Here is a 20,805-nt window from a genome sequence, read left to right as displayed (position 1 = left end):
TGGTATAAATTCCCCAGCAGTTGTATAGCTCTGGAGCACTGAATCTAGTTACAGTAGCATTTGCTGGGGTTTTAGCTGAGTAACTTCCATAAAAGTTAATTGAAATTATCTGAATGAAGCCTCAGGTGATGCTTTGGAAATAGAGACTAACCTTGTAATTGCCTTGTTCTCCTTTCACCTTCTTCTCTTGTCTTAAATAAGTAGTGCTGCAGCTGATTGAGCTAGAATGTCATCTTACAGATGAAGGTGGAATGACCTATTAATTAAAAACAAATTGTATCTTAGTTTAATAAGGGCTTCCAATATAAATATAAGACATTGTTTTGAAATGTCAGAGTGACCTAGGATAGTGATAATAGAAAGATGCAAATGCCCAAAGCAATGAGCTCTCCGGAACAGACGCTCTGTCCCGGTATGGGGGTGTCACACTTGTGGAATCAAAGAGAATTAAATACCACTTTGTGAAATGCTTGTGATCTATTTTCTGGTTATAAAATGTGATGAGTATTCCAAAAATTTTATTTAAATCCTGAGTCAAAGAGTCAAGACAAAAAATAATCAAGAAATGAATAGAAAAATATAAGGGAAAGATTCTAGTAATACCCAAATATGTAGATTGTTTAAAAACTTTTAGACATTTGGCATTCATTTAGTCTTTAAATCTTTATAACAATCTTTTGAATCATGCAAGAGATTCCCATTTTCAAGATAAGTAAACAGATTATTGACTGACAGCGTGTATTTTTCAGACAGACCTGGACTTAAATTCTTCCTTACCATTTACTAAGTGAAAGTTCGGGGCAAGTTACTCAATTTCATCAATTATGAACTTGCACATGGGCAATGTAGTGTTACTGTTACAGGGCTGTTGGGGGCCAATGAGATTCATGCATTATCTTCACACAATCCTAGCACAAAGAAGGCACTTACACTGTTCTTTCTCGTACTTTTTTTCTTTGAGAAGATGCGGACTTACTTAACAACACAGATGGTTAATAGCAAAGACAAAATTAAAATATGAGTGGTTTGACTTTTGACCTGATTTTGTTATACTCTATACCTTGTTCTTCAATAATTAAAGTTAATTCACCAAATATTCTCACATAATTTTATTTTAATTTACTCATTTTCTAATCGAATTAGAAGGGATTGTATTTGAAGAAGCATGATATGGAACAAAGTATTTTATGAATAACAGAACAATATATGATCGCAAGGAAGAAAATTTCTTTGCTTCCAAATGAAGCCGGAAAAACACAAGGGAAATCAGAAAATTTTGTACTGTCTGCTAGAAATCATGAAACAAAATGTGTAGAATCTACCACAGGGTCCTACAGAAAACTAAAATCTGGAATGTGAAAATTGAAGGAGATAAAGTTAACCTATATATGTAATAACAAATTGTGACCTTTCATTCTTGTTATCTAGATCACTCTCTAGTGAGTTATTTTACAGAGTATCTCACAGGATGTGTTCTGGGGAAATGCTCAAATTACAGTGTAATTATATGTCTCCATTTGCCTGAAATGGTCTCTGTTTCGGTTTGTTGTCCTACTGTAATTATTAATATATCACCTTTCACTCTCAAAAAGTGTCCATCTTTGGATGATGAATTATATGGTCACCCTTTCAATTAAAGACACAAGCCCCTGTCATGAGGAGACATAGTATTCTATCACAATCCTTAACCCGATACCAGGCACATCATCACTTTGGCTACCTATGTTCATTACTCCTTGTCACCATCCAACCCCCAGAGATTAGGGCTCTTTGTAAAACAGAGTATGAAACTGGGAAAGACTATCGGATTGGGGCTACAGGGTGAATATCTGTAGGAACAGGAGGAGAGCCACAGTGGGATACATACACTACATTGAAATTAAGGCATTAATATTTTTAAACTGTTTCTAGTGAATAAAGATGAATAGTGGGTAGCAGAGCATCCAAATAGAGCATCCAGATGCTATAAGTCAATTTCTACTGTAGGACCCAGTTACATATTCAAAGCCCCAGGTTTGGATCACGTATGCAATTGTTTATAAAATTGTCACTATTCTTAGCAGCCACATCACTTAGTCCTATAGGCCATTTTGATTAAGGTTTCTGGAAGGCTTATTCCTGAGAATAATTTATATATTGTAAACTGTTCCTGAGAAAATTTATCATATGTTATGCTAGTTCAATATGGTCAGTTGGTTGTCTTAGTTTCTTGCTGGTGTGAATAGATGAACTCGTGTACACCAGTTGAGTTACTGGGTTGAACCATATGAAATTGTTGCCTTTTAACCATTTTGACTTGAAAGCAGAATTCTATCTGGTTTAACCCAATATAATCCTATTAAGAAGGGAAAAGGAAGATAGAAAGCTTAATTTAACAAGGTAAATGATCCTGAAGCATGACAGAAAGGGGGAGAGAAGGGGAGGGGGGGAGGTAAAGTGGGGGGAGAGAGAGAGGAAGGAAATAGGGAAAAGCCACTAACAAATGGTTGTTGAACACCTATTTCCACATGCCAAGGAACAGTGCCAGGTGTCTGGGACTTAAAATAGACATTCTCTCTTCTGTCATGGCACAGGCCTTTGGGAACATAAATTAAGAGTTCATTGTCTAGTTACTTGTCTTGTTTTTAAACATAAATTCTGATAGAGCAGATTCTCTTCCTCCTTTTCTATTTTCTTTTTTTCCTTTCTAGGTTTTCTTCCATTCCAGAATATTTTGATAGTAATTTGCAATCATTTTTCCTCCTCGGTCTGAAAGCCTAAATTCCTATTGCTCTAAAGCATCTATTTCACTAGGGTGTATATTAGTTACCTGTTCTGACATCTGTGCCTCCTCTAAGCACCAAAATGTAAGCTCCTTGAAGACAGGGAATGAGAATTATTCATCTTAATTATCATGTGCAATACTTATTCCTGGCCTCAAATGTTGCTCAATAAATTCCCATTAAAGCAAATAATGCCCAGTGTACTGGTGCAATATCTAGGCTATGCCCAAGCCTCAAATATTAACATATTGATAATATAGATATAAGCATTGCTATTCACTACCCAGAAATTGAATGTTGTCACTGGATGTTATGTTTGGAGATCAATTAAAATGAGTTGCTTTTCTCATATATATGTAGCCTCTTTTTTAATGTGAACATTAATGGGAATAATTTTTCATTGCTCAGTATGAAAATAAAACAGTTTTGCAGTTTGATTCAGTGTTTGCTCCTTTTTTATGCAACCATGCCAAGAGATAAAAAATATTACTAAATGACATAAAACATGATGAAAATTTTCTGTGAAAAGCTACAGAAACCTTAAACTATTTATTTTTCTCTTACCTCTTTTCCTGAAAGGAGACCTTGAATCTGGAACCTGAATCACTCTTATTTGTCCTAAGATGTCAGTGGAAGATGGGGACAGCCAAGCTGGAAGGTCACCAAGAGACTTGCTAATGCATAATTTGTCTTGCTTCCTGCATTTCACAATTTTTAGAACATTGAATCTACTTGAATAACATAATAGGAAATACATAGCAATTCACTCCTTAAAACAAATAGGAATCCACCTACATGTATATCAGGGTAGAGATTATGCACATAGACACACAATACATATTTCATTTTAGATTTGAGAAAATATATAAGAAAATATTAATATATTCAGTTAAAACTTTGTTCCATATATATTATCTGGTATGTATGTTATATTGTGTGTGTATATATATATTTTTTACATAACATATATGCGTATATGTTATACCTTGTTTAAACAGCTTAGTATTTAAACTTGTTCTATTAATAAATGTATATATTGCCCTATAAATACACTATTCCTGAAAATATTTTTAAATATGCATTAAGTGGTAATTTTTGAATAGGTTTATGTGTTTTCTAGAGAATATTTTCCAGAAGAATCATCATAGTGCTCTCTAAAACCTTGGGAAACCAAAATCTAGAATTATGAGTTTAGGAGTGAAAGATTTTTAACAAAGTAGGGATTTGCCCTTAGCAGACTGTCCCTGGTTTCTCTGGCAAACAAGGGCTGTGCTAGAGTTGAAGGCTAACGTGTGCTGTCAGGTAAAGGTCACAATGACTCAGGTTGTTCTCTGTTCTTTGCAGAGTATTTGGGTGAAAGGCATCAAACTGATTCACAGAGTAATCACTTTGTTGTCTAAGAATAACAAACTGAGTTCTAGTAATAAATTTTATTTTGGCACCGGAGGAACATATTCTAAACAGTGTTTGTTTTTTAATTCAATTTATTTAAACTAAAACAAAAGCAAAACCACTACACCTATTTCTCCCATTGTCAACACCCTGCCTCTGGCAAACACCAATCTGTTCCCTGTACCGATGAGTTTGTTGAGTGAAATTTTATATATATAAAATCATACATTATTTGTCTTTCTCTGTCTGACTTATTTCATTTAGCATAATGCCCTCGAGTCCATCCATGTTGCTGCAAATGGCAAGGTTTCATTATCTTTTACGGCTGAGGGATATTCCATTGTGTATATAAACCACGTCTTTTTCCATTCATCCACTGTTGGATGCTTAGGTTGTTTCTACATCTTGGCTATTGTAAATAATGCTACAATGAACATAGGGGTGCATATATCTTTTTGAGTTAGTGCTTTCATTTTCTTAGGATAAGTATACAAAGTGGAATTACTGGATTGTATGCCAGCTCCATTTATAATTTTTTAAGGAACTTCCATATTGTTTTCCATAGGGGCTGCACCAGTTTACATTTCCACCAGCAGTGCACAAGTTTCCTCTTCTCTACATCCTTGCCAACACTTGTTATTTTTCGTCTTTTGGATAAGAACGATTCTAGTAGGAGTGAGATGAGCAAGGGTTATCCTTCCATTTATTTGTGTCTTTAGTTTCTTTCACCAATGCCTTATAGTTTTCGGTAGGTTCTTCTCCTTGATTAAATTTATTCCTAGGTAATTTATTCCTTTTGATGCAATGTAAATGCAAAGTATTAGTGCATAGAAATACAACAAATTTTATGTATTTTGTATCCTGGATCTTTACTGAATTCATTTATTAGTTCATTTATTAGTTTACAGTTCTTGATGAACTCTAGGATTTTCTATATATAATGACATTTGCGAATAGTGATAGTTTTACTTTTTCCTTTCCAATTTGGATGACTTTCATTTCTTTTTCTTACTAATTGCTCAGGGCTAGGACTTCCAATACATTGTTGAATAAAAGTGGTGATAGTGGGTATTCTTGTCTTGGTCCTGATCTTAAAGGAAAAGATTTCAGTTTTTGACTATTGAGCGTGATGTTAGCTGTTTGCCGTATGTCAGTTTGCCATATATGACCTTTATTATGTTGAGGTAAATTCCCTCTATATCTTCTTTGTTGAGTGTTTTTAGCATAAATGGATGTTGAATTTTGTCAATTTTTTTTCTGTATGTAATGAGTTGATCAAATGATTTTTTCCTTCATTTTGTTAACATGATGTATCACATTAGCTGATTTGTGGATATTGAAACATCCTTGCATGCCTGGAATAAATCTTACCTGATCATGGCATATGATCCTTTAATGTATTGTTGAATTTGGTTTGCTAATATTTTGTCAAGGAATTTTACATCTATGCTTATCAGGGATATTAAACTATAATTTTCTTCTCTTGTGGTATCCTTGTCTGGTTTTGGAATCAGGGTAATGCCGCCTCATAAAAAGTGTTTAGAAGAGTTTCCTCCTCTTCTATTGTTTGGAAGAGTTTGAAAAGGATTGTTATTAGTTAGTCTTTGAATTTTTTTTTAGAATTCACCAGTGAAGCCATCTGGTCCTGCACTTTTGTTTATTAGCGAGTTTCTGATTACTGATTCAATATCCTTACTAGCAACGTATCAGTTCAGATTTTCTCTTTCATCATAATCCAGTCTTGGTATATTGTATATTTCTAGGAATTTATCCATTTCTTCTAGGTTTCCAAATTTGTTAGTTTTTAATTATTCACAGTAGTTTCTTAGGATCCATTGTATTTCCGTGCTATCAGTTGTAACATCTCTTTCATTTCTGATTTTATTTGAATCCTGTCTTTTCTCAATTGCCACAAATACCAGAGATTTGCAAAGATTCTGCTTTTCTATTCAAAGAATATCTTTTGGTTCCATTTATCTTTGCTATGGTCTTTGTAGTCTCTGTTTCATATGTCTGCCCTAATCTTTGTTATTTTCTTCTTTATACTATATTTGGTCTTCATTTATTCTATGTTTTTAGTTCCTTGAGGTATAACATTGGTTTATTTGAGATTTTTCTTGCTTCTTGAGGTAAATTTTTGTCACTATGAACTTCCCTCTTAAAAGTGCTTTTGCTGTATCCCATACACTTTGGTATATTACATTTCCATCTTCATTTGTCTCAAGATATTTTGTATTTCTCCTTTGACTTCCTCTTTGACCCACTGATAGTTCAGTAATTATCATATTAGTGAATTTTCCAGTTTTCTTTGTGTAATTAATTTCTAGCCTCATACCTTTGTCATCATAAAAGATACTTTATATGATTTCATTTCTCTTAAATTTATTACGATTTGTTTTGTGGCCTAACATATGATCTATCTTGGAAAATGTTCTACGTGCACTTGAGAAGAATGTGTAGTCTCTGGGATTCCTGGACATGGATAACTCTTTCAGCCATTATTTCTTCAAATTGGATCTCTGCCCCTTCTCTTCTTCTGAGAACCCTGCCAAGCAAATGTCATTCTATTTGATGTTGTCCATATGTCAATTAACCGTCTTTACTTTTTTCATTCTTTTTCTTTATGCTTCTCTGATTGGATGAGTTCCACTGCCTTGTCTTTGAGTTAACTGAGTCTTTATTCTGCTTTATCTAGTCTCCTGTTGAACCCTTCTGGTGTATTTTTCATTTCAGTTATTGTATTCTTCAGCTCTATGACTTCTATTTGGTACTTTCTTATACTTTCCATCTCTTTGTTGAAGTTCTCACTGTTCATCCATTGTCTCCCCAGTTTGGAGAGCATCTTTATGACTAATACTTTGAACTTTTACCAAATAAATTACGTATCTCCATTTTATTAAGGTTTTTATCTTAAGGTTTTATCTGGTTCTTTTCTTTGGAGTATATTGCTCTGCTTCTTTATTTTGCTTGGTTCTCTTTGTTGGTGTCTCTACAATAGATGGTTGGTTTTTGCACAATAGATGCTTTCCAAGTCTTAAAGAAATGGTCTTTTAAAAGAGGTGAACCTTGTTGTTAAACCCTGCTTCAGTCCTTGGTTTTCCTCTTAAATCTTTGTTCTTGTCCAAGCAGCTCGTTATATTATTAATAGCTCCCTATGGTTGAGGATGTGCCAAGACCTCTTGATGTTCCAAAGGGGGAATCTCAGCACCTAGATTCAGGTTAAATGGAAGCCAGAGCCTCACACATTAGCTTTTAAGTGCAAATATATACAGTCCTATGTGACTGCAAGCATAAACCTCACCTGCCACCAGGGGATCCAGAGTTGTCCTTGGGTGGCACAGAAATCAGCACTTCACATGAGCATATAAGCTCTTCCCTGAGTGATACCAGCACAATGGAGTAAGGCACAGGGAGAGCATTAAGATGGCATCCACAGCTTACATTCCTTAAGGGCAGCTTCATCAGCCACTAGATATTTGCCAAACCTGAAGCTTGCCTCTCAGGCCAAATCTCCAGGACAATCTAAGAGGCCTCCTGCACAGAACAACTGGGGATTATGCCTCAGTCCTCTATGAAATGCCCTGGAAGTGACAGCTTGCAAAAACCATCTCTTCAATTGCCACAATTCTGTGGGACTCAGGAATGAAAGCCCCCTTGGCCACCAGAGCCAGGCAATCAAGGGATATTCCCTGGGCAGTGGCTACAAAAGCTGGGGAGCCTGACATAAAAACCAGGGCACCAGATGTGTGTAAATCTCTTCAGGGGATGCTGATGCTCTGGAGTACAGCAGAGGGTGAATGCAAAGATAGTGCCTACCCTCCATGGTCTTTGGAGAGGATTATAGTCAATCCCAAGATGTGTGTTCAATTAGAAGCTTGCCCCTGAGGCCACAGTCATGATTAGCTAAGAGGCTAATTCACAGAAACACTGAACTGCTGGGTCTGTTGCCTAGGGTGGTAGCTGTTTAAGAACTCTTTCTCTGTTAGTTAGTCCTATTGGACCCACAAATGTTAAGCCCCACCAGCCACCAGAGCCAGGTGATATACAGGTGTCTTATAGCAGTTGCAAATCTCAGGGTGCCAGAAAGGACTATGAACTCTTTTCTTGGTGACACTGATTATTATAGTCTCATAGGACTAGGAATACAAGCTCTCCTGGCCTCCAGAGCCAAGCGATCAATTGATTACAGCAGCTGCAAAAATTGGGGCACCAGACACACATAAAAGCTTCCTTCCAAGAGATACTGGTGCTCTGAAGCACAGCAGAGGGATAAACAGTTCTATATTTAGAGCACCACACTGTGCAATTGTAAAGGTGTTTGTCTCCTCCTATACCGTGAGCTCATAGGGGTCAACAGAACCTATGCTTGTCTCATCCGCTTTGTGTCTCTCAGCACCGGGCCAGCACTTGGCCTGTCGTACATTATCAATAATTGTTTGCGAGCTTAATTTAACTTGATGTGGAAAACAAGTCTATCTTAATTTCCATTATAGTCTTAAATTAGCTTTCCATTTCCCGGAAGGAGAGAAAGATTATAAATGAAGTGAAACAAGTGTAATGTGGGAGGAAATAAGATAATCAGGTTTACAATTATTTCACTCTGAGCTAATATTTACTAAGTGTTTGTAAATGATCCAGGCAATTTTCCAGGCAGGTGGGTACTCGTTTTTATTCCACTTGACAGATGAGGAAACTGAGGCACAGAAAGGTTAAGCAGTTTGCTTAAATTCACAATGCTTATTAATAAGTGGCAGGGCCAGGATTTGATCCATGTTATCTAATTACAGAGTCTACACTCTTAACTAGACAGTCAGTATCCTCCAGAATATTACAACATGAAACTAAATTATAAAAGTCACTAAGAGGGGCACCTGGGTGGCTCAGTCAGTTAAGTGTACAGCTTCAGCTCAGATCATGATCTCATAGTTCGTGAGTTCAAGCCCCGTATCAGGCTCTGTGCTGACAGCTCAGAGCTTCAATCCTGCTTCACATTCTGTATCTCCCTCTCTCTCTGTCCCTCCCCTGCTCACACTCTGTCTCTCTCTGTCTTGCAAAAATGAATAAATGCATAAAAATTTTAAATCACTAAGAGAAAGAAAAAGTTTTTTTTAATATTCACAAATTTTGCTAATTTGTATAATACTAAAAACAAAAAAGTAAAGTCTAGGATGTGACAATAAGTAATTCTGCTTTAAATTCTGCTTTACTGGAGGGGCATCTGGGTGGCTCAGTCGGTTAGGTGACCAGCTTCAGCTCAGGTCATGATCTCATAGTTTGAGAGTTTGAGCCCCGCATCAGGCTCTGTTCTGACAGCTCAGAACCTGGAGCTTGCTTCGGATTCTGTGTCTTCCTCTCTCTCTGCTCCTCCCCCGCTTTCACTCACTCTCTCTCTCTCTCTTTCTCTCAAAAATAAACATTAAAAAATTTTTTTAAATGTTTTTTACTGGAGGTTAATGAAGCATAGCAAATTCAATAGGTGAATATACTAGTTAGCACTTGACATGAACACACTTGTACACCCATTCAAAAATAAATATTGAGCATTTGTCACATGCAAGGTAATCTGTTAGGGATGGAGCCAGGAGGTACAATGGAAATCAAATCACTAACAGACCTAAGGGGGCCACAAGAGGTACACGAATAGCTTCAGTGCAGAATACCAATACAGACAGCATGATTTGAGAGAGGGAGAGAGTTGTTTTCCCCTGGAGATCTGGGTGTGTGGAGATTGGGGGACAACTCGCAGCAAGAAAGCAAGAGACATTCAAGGGAAACGGACAGTAATATGGTTCAACTGATGCATAAAATACATAAAATAGATGAAGAATTTACAAGATACTGGCCCTGTTGGTAAGGCCTTGAATGACAGGACAAAGCAAGGAAGGAATGTGGGGTGTGTGTGTGTGTGTGTGTGTGTGTGTGTGTGTGTGTTTATGAAAGCATGAGAGAGACCACCTTATCTTCTTTTTTTTTTAATTTTTTTTTAACGTTTATTTATTTTTGAGACAGAGAGAGACGGAGCATGAACAGGGGAGGGTCAGAGAGAGGGAGACACAGAATCTGAAATAGGTTCCAGGCTCTGAGCTGTCAGCACAGAGCCCGACGCGGGGCTCAAACTCACGGACCACGAAATCATGACCTGAGCGGAAGTCGGCCGCTTAACCGACTGAGCCACCCAGGCGCCCCAAGACCACCTTATCTTCTATGCATTATTCTTCCATCATCCAGCTTCCCATCAACTATCTATTTATTGTGATGTGTGTGCAAACACAAATGCATCAAGTTATAGTAGAAAAACAAGGACTTTGGCATGTGATGAACCTAAGTATGGATCCAGACTTCATCTCGCTCTAGCTGTGAGATGTCAGAAAAATTGTTTCACATAGCTGGATCTTGATTTCTTTAACTGTAAAATTCAGATAATACTACCCTGCAGAATTATTATGAGGACTAAATAAGAACAAACCTCACTGCCTTGATTCATAAATATTACTCAATATATATTATTTATCAAAGAGTATGAATATCTTCCTACAAGCAATACAAAGCTACTACAGTATTTTAGGTGAGTAACATACTTGCTAATTCATCTTGGTTCTGATTTCTGTATAGAGTAGATTAGAGGCTTCTTTTTTTTTTTTGACTAAAGAATTCATCAATACCTAGTGATATATATACGTGTGTGTGTGTATATAATTTATATAATTTATAATTTATTATATATATAATTTAATGCCCTATTTCTTTGGTGTTCCTCAAGTTTGAGGAGCACAGTTCACCCTGCAGTCACATTCTAAACATGAAGGGCTTAAAGGGCTTAAGACAATCTGGTTTGATGTCGTCCCCCTGGACACCAGAGTAGTCAGGGTCTGCTTGTCTTCTGAGAACTTAAGAGAAATGAGTGCTGACTGGAAAATATTGCTCTGCTACTCAACTAATCTCCTCTAGTTTTTTACTCTTTCTTATTAACAAAGATACCTGTGGAAACTATGGAAAGTAATCGGGGCAAAATACCCTTGGTCTACCTTGGTGGATAACTCTGCTGTGACTTTTTTGGTTAGCTGTCTCACAAAACATGCACAGCCAGGATAGATAGATATTCACTTCTCATGACTAATGCTCTCTGGGATATCTAAGAAGGAAAAAGAAAAAAAAAAGAAGTAGTGACAGTCTCAATGTTATGAACTGATTGCATGTTAGGCGTCAAATGAGAAAAAATGGGGGAGGGAATGAGAAATTAGGACCCATGAATCTTATAGCAGCAATAGAATATTCTATCACACTTGATATAATTTCCATATACTGAATGCCTACTTTTTATATTTTTACTTCTAAGCATACCTTGAAAGATTTGTCTCAGTGTGTTTCTTTCAGAGGTCAATCCTCAGGAGATTTTAGAAGCATATATTCCTTTTTTTATATATATTATGGTTTTAAGATCCTGGAATTTTGTCTTCAGAACTGAATTGAGTAAGCAAGCCACTTATTACTCCACTCTTTTAGCCTGTCCAAGTCAGTCTAAGCACGCTTTTGTGACTGTGCCTTCAATGCCTCAAATTCCCTATGTCAGCAGATTTTATCCTCCTAATGCATATGCCCTCTTTTGGGTCATTGATGTATAAAGTGAACAAAAGTCTGTCCTAATATTTATCCCCGTAGCAGTCCATTAGTTAGTCGTGACCAGTTACCATTCTCCATTACCTTCAATCTTAGTTATTCAAGGTAATTTTTCCCCTCATTCAAATATCTCATCCCTTCGTACCATAATTGCTGACCTTGTGAATCAGTTTTTCTGCACTCTATTATATTTTAAAATGTCTCAAATTATATGGAAGGTATATATTCATTATTTCTATTCCCTCTAAATAAGGATTTCATGCCGCCTTGTTCCAGAAAATTTTATTAGTTTTGTAATGAATAGCCTCTTTTAGTGAATCAGCATTATCTCTCTAATTTGAAACACTAATTTCTGTATATAAATTTTTTTAGGTTTGTATTTAAATTCTAGTTAGTTAACATATGGCATAAAATTAATTTCAGTTGTACAACCTGGTGCTCATCACAACAAATGCACTCCTTAATCCCCATCACCTATTTAAGTCATCCCCCAACCCATCTCCCTCTGGTAACCATCAGTTTGTTCTCTATAGTTAAGAGTCTGTTTCTTGGTTTGCCTTTCTCTTTCTCTCTTTCTACTTTTTGCTCATTTGTTTCATTTCTTAAATTCCACATATGAGTAAATCATATGGTATTTGTCTTTCTCTGAATGACCTATTTCACTTACATAATACTCTATAGTTCCATCCATGTCATTGCAAGATTACATTCACTTTCATAGCTTAGTAATATTCCATTGTGTGTGTGTGTGTGTGTGTGTGTGTGTGTGTACCACTCTTCCTTATCCACCCATCTATTGATAGACACATGGGTTATTTCCATAATTTAGCTATTGTAGATAATGCTGCTATAAACATCTAATGTTTGTATGTACTCTTATTGTCTCCACTCTCCAGTTTCCCATTTAGAAAAAAAATAAACTATTTTGTAGACTTTACTGGATCTGATTTGCTGTACACAATCTTTATAATTTAAAACAAGCATATATTTTAAATATTTTTAATATATCTTGATTTCATATTAAAATACATTTTATAGGTCAGAGAAAAACACAAGGGAAGCAGAAGGCAGAAAGAAAAGATATTTGAAGATGCCATGCCGTTGCCTTTAAAAAATAAATAAAATGAAATACATTTTGTATATTACTGATACTTGCCTGATTTTCGTGATAAGCTATGGAAGTTAAACTGCTTTCTAGGAATCAAAGCTCATGGACTATTTAAATGCTTTTGTCAGTGAGCCAATTCCAAAGGTGATTCTATCATATGGTAACAGTAAATTTTTTGAGTAACTAAGAATCACTGGCTAAATGTTATTCAGTGGTAAATTTAAAGCATTAACTTTTTTAGTGTTTATTTATTTTTGAGAGAGAGAGAGAGAGAGAGTGTGCACGTGCCCTCACACAAGTGGGGGAGGGGCAGAGAGAGACAGGGAGACACACAATCCCAAGCAGGCTCCAGGCACAGAGCCAGACACAGGGCTCGAACTCATGAACAGTGACATCATGACCTGAGCTGAAGTCGGATGCTTAACCAACTGAGCCACAAAGTTGCCCCAAGCATTAACTTTTTCCAGATTACACTTTACTAAGTGACTAAGCCAAACCTACAAATCATAGTAAAAATATCCTGATTTGAAAACATTTTTTAGGTCTGAATAGAGCTGATTATTTCCACCTGTTAATGCTTCTCTTGAATTGCAGGATTTACTCTTAAATGGGTTATTGACCTCTTGAATATCAAAACAACAAGTTATGTCACAAAACCTATTTTTGACCATCATAATGAAAACTCAATATTGATCATGTGTGTATTTAAGATATTACACTATCATCACCACATCGATAGCACAGATAATTTCAGTGGAATTTAATCATATCAACTCTAATTATAAGGAAATACAAACTACAGCCACTGGTAGAAAACCATTATATTTAAATTTTAAGTCACACCCAACTCATGCCTACTGCTGGAGACATCTAAGAATATACTAAAAAATGGATGGGTTTTTTATTCTGACTGGATTTTTCTTTTGATAACTAGAATAAAGTAACCCATATTCAGCATACAGTTGTCATTTTATAACTTCAGGACTAAACCCTCAGAAAGCCTGCAGTCTAGGGCTGCTAGGGACACCGTGTTTGGAAAACAGTCTCTGGGTCACTCACCTCACAGTAAATTCTCGGTAATGTGCCTACAGTGCTACCAGTTGCTTACACCTCATGGAAAAACAGGCCACATTGTCCATCGTGGGTAAAAGGGCCTAGGAGTATATTTAAGCAAAAAACATGGGTGGGATGCATCTTGAAGGACTTGAACAGGGAGTGTTGCTAGTATGAAGACCTGTATGCCAGGGAATTATGGATATTGATCATGTTATCAATATCAATGATATGATTGGTGTTCCTTGGACTGTAGACTAACTTCAATCCAGTTTAGTTTTTCTACACTTATGGAAAGTAAATTGTATTCTATTATCTCTTTCCATTGGCTTCTTTCTGTCAATCGCATTGCTATCTCCCTTGTGACAAATTTGCAAATAGTTTTCTTACTTTTAGACAAACAAGGACATGGGGGCATTGCATCATTACAAAACTGAAATCATCAGTGGCCAGTGATGATGGTTAACCATTCACCCTGCTATGGTTTGGAAGATATCGTAACCTAAAGCTTCCTCTCCAGTACAGTTATTCTTAAACTCTATCCCTGCTAAATCCTGGACATTAGTACACATACTATGGCTAAAACAGACTCTATCTTAACTTGACAATATATAATTTCTTTCCCTTCCATGGCTGCAAAAATCTGCAACTGCTGAATAATTCATTTGCTCTTGAAACCAGCCATTTTTCATCAGCCATACCTTATTAATTTGCCACCCAAATCTTTTCCTCCTCTGCTAGATGCTATCCTTAACACAGGAACTCAAAATATCACAACAGTAGGTATTTAACTGTGGCTGATTCACTTTTAGCATAAATGGCAATTTGTCATTACATGAATTTGTATATCTTTGGTGCTAGAGAATTTAAATTTTTCATGTGTAATTTTTGTGCCAAATGTAACAGAAACAAAGATCCACATTAGAGTTCATATAAGTTTCCTATTTTGTCTTTATGTGGTACACTTGGGACTATGCATTACATCAAATTTAATCGTTTTCTTTTCTTTTTTCCTAATGTAATTCATATTATAATTTCTCCTATTACTGACTTATAATGAGAGTTTAATTAGCAGAAAAAAGAATTTAACATATTCCATCTCACTAATAATAAAGAAATTATAATTAAAATTATGTATTTTTGAACTATGAAATTGACAAAGGTTAAAAGCAAAATACTAGCATCTAATATTGGAAAGTAAATGCTAAAAGAGATTTGATAAAGGTAGTTATTTTGATAAAGATAGTTTGATATCTAATTTGATAAAGGTAGTTATTTAAGCTGGTGTGAACTTGTGGAATAAATCCTAACAATGTTTATCAATACCTTTGAAAATGTTCATGCCATGGGACCCCTGGGTAGCTCAGTCAGTTAAGCATCCAACTTTGGCTCAAGTCATGATTTCACGGTTTGTGAGTTCAGGCCCCATGTCAAGCTCTGTGCTGACAGCTCAGAGCCTGGAGCCTGCTTGGGATTCTGTGTCTCCCATTCTCTCTGCCCCTCACCCACTCACACTCTGTCTCTCTCTCTCCAAAAATAAACACTAAAAAAATTTTTTTAAATGTTCATGCCATGAATTTATCCATAAGTGCTCTAGCAAATTATGTTTTTAATTATAAGAAAGCTATACAGAGATACACATATAATTTCACTATAATGAAATTTCATATTATTTTACATACTCTGTATACATATTATACAAGTATAATGGCAACATTTAGAAAAATTCAAGGTTTCTTAAGAATAGGGGTGATTAAGTTACAGTATATCCTTTGGATGGAATGTTATACAGATACATCACTCAGATACATGCAGATAGTCATTGATAGAGATATATAAGTAGAAAATTACACATAGAAATATAAAACACCAAGAAGTTACCAGTGACTATTTCTAAGTAATGGAATTGTCAATCATTCTTATTTTTTATTTTTCATTTCCTGCATCTTCTTTGAAATTTTACAGGTAATTATCAATTATTTTTATAATTCAGGAAAATGTTATAACTGAAAAAAATGGAAAATTCTAAAAGTGAGTCAAATATTTTCCCATTCCTTGTGATGTCAATTTGCAGAGTTATTGAGTCTCCACTTGGTTGTAATGGCTGAAAAGATGGGGAGTTTTTCTGTTTGGGCTTCTTGGCCATCAGTAGTGAGTCCCAGACAGTCACATTTTTGCTGTTCCCACCCTCAAAGCACTATTTGGGGAACCACTTCAGAGTTCAGAAGCCTAGCCTTAGCTGTGTGTTGGCCTCTCCCATTTTGTGAGACAGGAGGGTCCTGTGCTGATGATCTGTTTTCCTAACCAAACGAAGGCTGACCACTTTCTCTTTTCCAGGACTTTTTTCGTCCTGCCTGTGGCTTTGTGCAGAGAAGACAGTTAATCTGTACCTCACTATGAGCAAGGGAATTCTCTTGCTCATAAACTATGATACTCATTATGTTGTACCCTAGTCTCCATTTTTATGGATAAACTCCCAGATTTCTGTGTCATGCCTATAAAGGACCATTATACGAGTTTGCTCACAATGCCACTCATTCTACGTTGATTTTGTAATAGTTCTTTTTATATGACAAATAGCAAACCCTTATCAACTGTATTCAAAGATCTCCAACAACTGTTCTCTTCTTATGTGAATTTTACTTTTATTGCAAAAGCATTGTTAACATATAATTTTTTCAGTGTCCTTCTATATCTTATTATGTCAAATTGTAAAAGTTGCCTTTCATCCACAGATTTTACAGATATTGACCAGCCCTGCATTCCAGGTATAAATCCCACTTGGTCGTGGTGAGCAATTTTGTTAATGTTATTATTGGATCCAGTTGGCTAATATCTTGTTGAGGATTTTTGCATCCATGTTCATCAGGGAAGTTGGTCTTATAGTTCTCCTTTTTAGTGGGGTCTCTGTCTGGTTTTGGAATCAAGGTAATGCTGGCTTCATAGAAAGTGTTTGGAAGTTTGGTAGAATTCCCCTGGAAAGCCATCTGGTCCTGGGCTCTTGTTTTTTGGGAGATTTTTGATCACTAATTCTATTTCTTTACTGGTTATGGGTCTGTTCAAATTTTCTATTTCTTCCTGTTTCAGTTTTGTTAGTGTATACGTTTCTAGGAACTTGTCCATTTCTTCCAGATTGCCCATTTTATTGGCATATAATTGCTCATAATATTCTCTTATTATTGTTTTTATTTCTGCTGTGTTGGTTGTGATCTTTCCTCTTTCATTCTTGATTTTATTTATTTGGGTCCTTTCCTTTTTCTTTTTGATCAAACTGGGTAGTGGTTTATCAATTTCATTAATTCTTTCAAAGAACCAGATTCTGGTTTCATTGATCTGTTCTACTGTTTTTTTTTGGTTTTGATAGCATTAATTTCTGGTCTAATCTTTATTATTTCCTGTCTTCTGCTGGTTTGGGTTTTTTTTTGCTGTTCCTTTTCCAGCTCCTTAAGGCATAAGGTTAGGTTGTGTATCTGAGATCTTTCTTCCTTCTTTATGAAGGCCTGGATTGCTATATACTTCCCTCTTATGACCGCCTTTGCTGCGTCCCAGAGGTTTTTGGGTTGTGGTGTTATCATTTTCATTGGCTTCCACGAACTTTTTAATTTCCTCTTTAACTTCTTGGTTAGCCCATTAATTCTTTAGTAGGATTTTCTTTAGCCTCCAAGCATTTGTTGCCTTTCCAAATTTTTTCTTGTGGTTGATTTACATCCATAGATTTTAAAAAGAAAAGTGTGTACTAGCTTAGAGGTTGTAATTTTTTATTGTATACAGGGGAAAACCATATTCCCTAGGATTTTCTCTGAAAGAAGATGTATATTTCTGGCGTTGAGATTTTTTTATGATATTAACTGATTTGGTAATTTCACTGGTGGGGTCTCCACATGTGGTGCTAAAGTTGAAGTGGTTGGGGGGATCATAACTTACGGACAAGATGACAGGAAACACGGAATGGAAGAAGTCAGTAGGAAGAATAAGTTGTCCCAGAAATAGTGAGGGCTGGCTCTAAACTATGGAGAAAGGTAGCCTATAAGAGAATCCTCTGTGCATTGGTAGGTATGACCAATGGATTCTGGGATCTAGAATATTTTATTTTCAATTTTAAAAAATTTTCAACATGTCATTTTATTATTTTAGCTTTGGCCTATGTATTATCTAGGCCGCTGCAACATGAGAAATGAAGAAATGTCCAAGTTTGTGTTTTGGAGGTAAAGTTGGTCAAAGAATGCTGGACTGGTAGAATACTTGACTCCCAAAATATATGTAAAGGAGCCCTAAAAATACTCAGAAATACTTGGACAAGAGATTAGTTTTTCTGAAATCATGTAGAATGAGGTTCAATTTATTGTTACTTAAATTAAAGGGGAGGGTAATTCCAGAAGGATATGTATAAATTAAGTATAACCCATTTGGGTCATTTTTTTTTTTTTTTTGCCAATTGCTATGTGGTTCTGGCCACACAATTTTTAAAATAGACATCCCTTCTGCTTTATTTGTATATTTTACTTTGTCTTATAAAATCCTTGTGTAGCTGAATTTATTTTAATTTTTGCCTCTTTTCTATGACCCTAATTTATTTTTTATCCCTTTCTTTAAATTAAAAAAATTTATTCTAGTACAGTTACCATACAGTGTTATATACATTCCAGGTGTACAATATAGTCATTCAACTATTCCATACATCACCCTGTGCTCATCATGATGATTTTAACTTCTTTATGTCAGTACCACATTGCTTTAAATTATGCTTTTTGAATTTTGTTAATATTGTATTAATTTCCTATGGCTGCTGTAAAAGTATCACAAACTTGGTGATTTAATACAATACAAATTTATTCTCATGGTTCTGAAGGCTAAAAGTTTGAAATTGATGTGTGAGTGAGGCCATGATTTCTCAAAAGTCTTCATCCTTCCTTACTTCTTCCTAGTGTGTGGTGGTTATGGGCAATCCTTGGTGTTTCTTGGATTGTGGAAGCATAACCCAATGTCCACCTCCCTCTTAACATAGTGTTCTCCCTATCTGTGTCTGTCTGTGTCCAAATTATCCTTTCTATAAGGTTATCAGCCATATTGGATTTACCACCCCCTGTAACTCAGTATGACCTCATGTTCACTTGATTATATCTGCAAAGATCTAATTTCCAAATAAGGACATATTCTCAGGTTGTGGATGCACATAAAAATTTTAAAGAATAGTATTCAATTCAGTATAAGTATATTCTAATGTAATCCTTGTAATATTGGTCTTTGTGTTACACAGACCTGTGGAATCAAAATTTATGTTATATTGCCACTAGGACTTAAGATAAAAAAAAAAAAACCTTTGTGTCTTTCATTAATTAAGTAAAAATTTACTAGTGAATATAGGCTATGTGTCAGGCACTATTTTAGACACAAGAATATAGCAAACGAGGTGCCTGACATTATGGGGCTTGTGTTCTAGCCCTATGAGGGCTAGAGGGATGAGGGATACAGACAATAATTGAGTATATATTTGGATCATTTCAGATATTTCAGATATTCTGAAGAAAATAAACCTAACATGAAGGGAGAGAGATTCACTGGGGGCAGTGTCACTGGGGAGATAACATATGAACAGAGCCTTGAAGGTTAAGAAACAGCCAGTCATGTGACCTTCCAGGCAAAGACATAGTGTGAAGTCATGTCCATACACAGGCCATAACTATGACACATCCATGGCATATTCAAAAAATTACAAAGAGGTGAGTTTATGTGGAATGAAGTGAAAGGGAAATGTAGGCCCTGAGGCTAGACAGGGATACAGAGATCAGGTTTTGCAGGGTCTTTTAGAGTATGCCAGGAGCTCAGATTTTATTCTAAGAGGAAATCACTGGAGTGTTATAAATATGAAAAAGGTATGATCTGATTTATGCTTGCAAAAATATTATTTTGCAAGTAATGTTTGCAACCATTCTCCTGACTGTTGGAGAGTTAGCACTCACCCTACATAAGTCAGGATAGTCTGGGCTCTATTGAAATAACAGACATAAACTCTGAAATTTCAGTGGTGTAATACAATAAAGATTTATTTCTCCCTTACATAGAGTCATACAGGTCAGGAATCTCTCCTCCACCCTATAGCTGTGTGATTTAGAATACATACTCCCCAAGGATGCCAAGGCAAGGAAAGAAAGAAGACTGGAGGATCATGTAAGATGCTTCTAAGGACCAGACCTAGAAGTGGCTTATATACATTTGCCCACATCTTGTGAACCTAAGCTCAATTATATGGTACAAAACTCCTAACAAGGGAAGCCAGGAGATTTTGTCTTCTTGTGCATCTAAGAATAGGAAACAAATGTTCCTGCCAAACTCCTTGAGCCAAGATAACTCTGACTTACTGCTTTTTAGAAGCATCAAAACCTGGTAGACATCCTATTCTCTTTTTCAGGAATAGTGAAGCAACACCTTCAGGTCTTTCCGGGGTCTTGGCATCAACTAGCAAGCAGGAACTTCATTAATCTGACAGAGTTCCAAGCCCCCACACACCTTCTAATTGACCTGGGATCTTGAGAGAGTGATAATTATTTCTTGGTCATTCAGAATCACTTTCTGCTTGCTACACCAAGCTAGCATAGCCAAAGACAAAAAAGCTTCTCTCCAGGACCAGAATCCAGAATGACTTACATGCCATACAACTCAGACCCCAAAGGAGGAGCACTTGGTATGGATGGAATGTATGAGCAGCTACATCTTTTCCTTTTTTTAAGTGAGAGGACTGATATAAGGAGTAGCACTGAGAGGAGCCATCTCCTTAATTCTCCTTTGTCAGCAAAATTGTATTTCTCCCCCAAATTTTCCTTTCACAGCTTTTTCTCTGTGAGAATGGGTAACTTCTTATTTCAGGACCACAAA

The 20,805-nt window shown here is 36.0% G+C and overlaps 1 protein-coding gene across 8 annotated transcripts in view; it reads right to left on the bottom strand.

The window, feature by feature from the left end:
- IQCM (IQ motif containing M) overlaps window positions 1–20,805 on the bottom strand; it is a 644,218-nt gene that overhangs the window by 21,203 nt on the left and 602,210 nt on the right. For 4 of the 8 annotated variants that reach the window (XR_006216738.1, XR_006216737.1, XR_006216740.1 and 1 more), the window contains 2 exons: window positions 3,327–3,460; window positions 152–256 (listed from right to left, as the gene is read on the bottom strand). Coding sequence is in view for 1 of the 8 variants with exons in the window: in XM_042983799.1 (XP_042839733.1) it covers window positions 11,255–11,286 (32 nt within the window). In the remaining 7 variants the exon portion in view is untranslated. Of the gene's footprint in view, window positions 1–151; window positions 257–3,326; window positions 3,461–11,239; window positions 11,287–20,805 lie in introns of those variants that run through there. The other 4 variants (XM_042983796.1, XM_042983794.1, XM_042983804.1 and 1 more) reach the window with 4 other exon arrangements.

Source organism: Panthera tigris, chromosome B1 (assembly GCF_018350195.1).
Source record: "Panthera tigris isolate Pti1 chromosome B1, P.tigris_Pti1_mat1.1, whole genome shotgun sequence".
Lineage (NCBI taxonomy): Eukaryota > Metazoa > Chordata > Mammalia > Carnivora > Felidae > Panthera > Panthera tigris.
The sequence above is the reverse complement of the archived record's forward strand: the minus strand, read 5'-3'. Positions and strand labels throughout refer to the sequence as shown.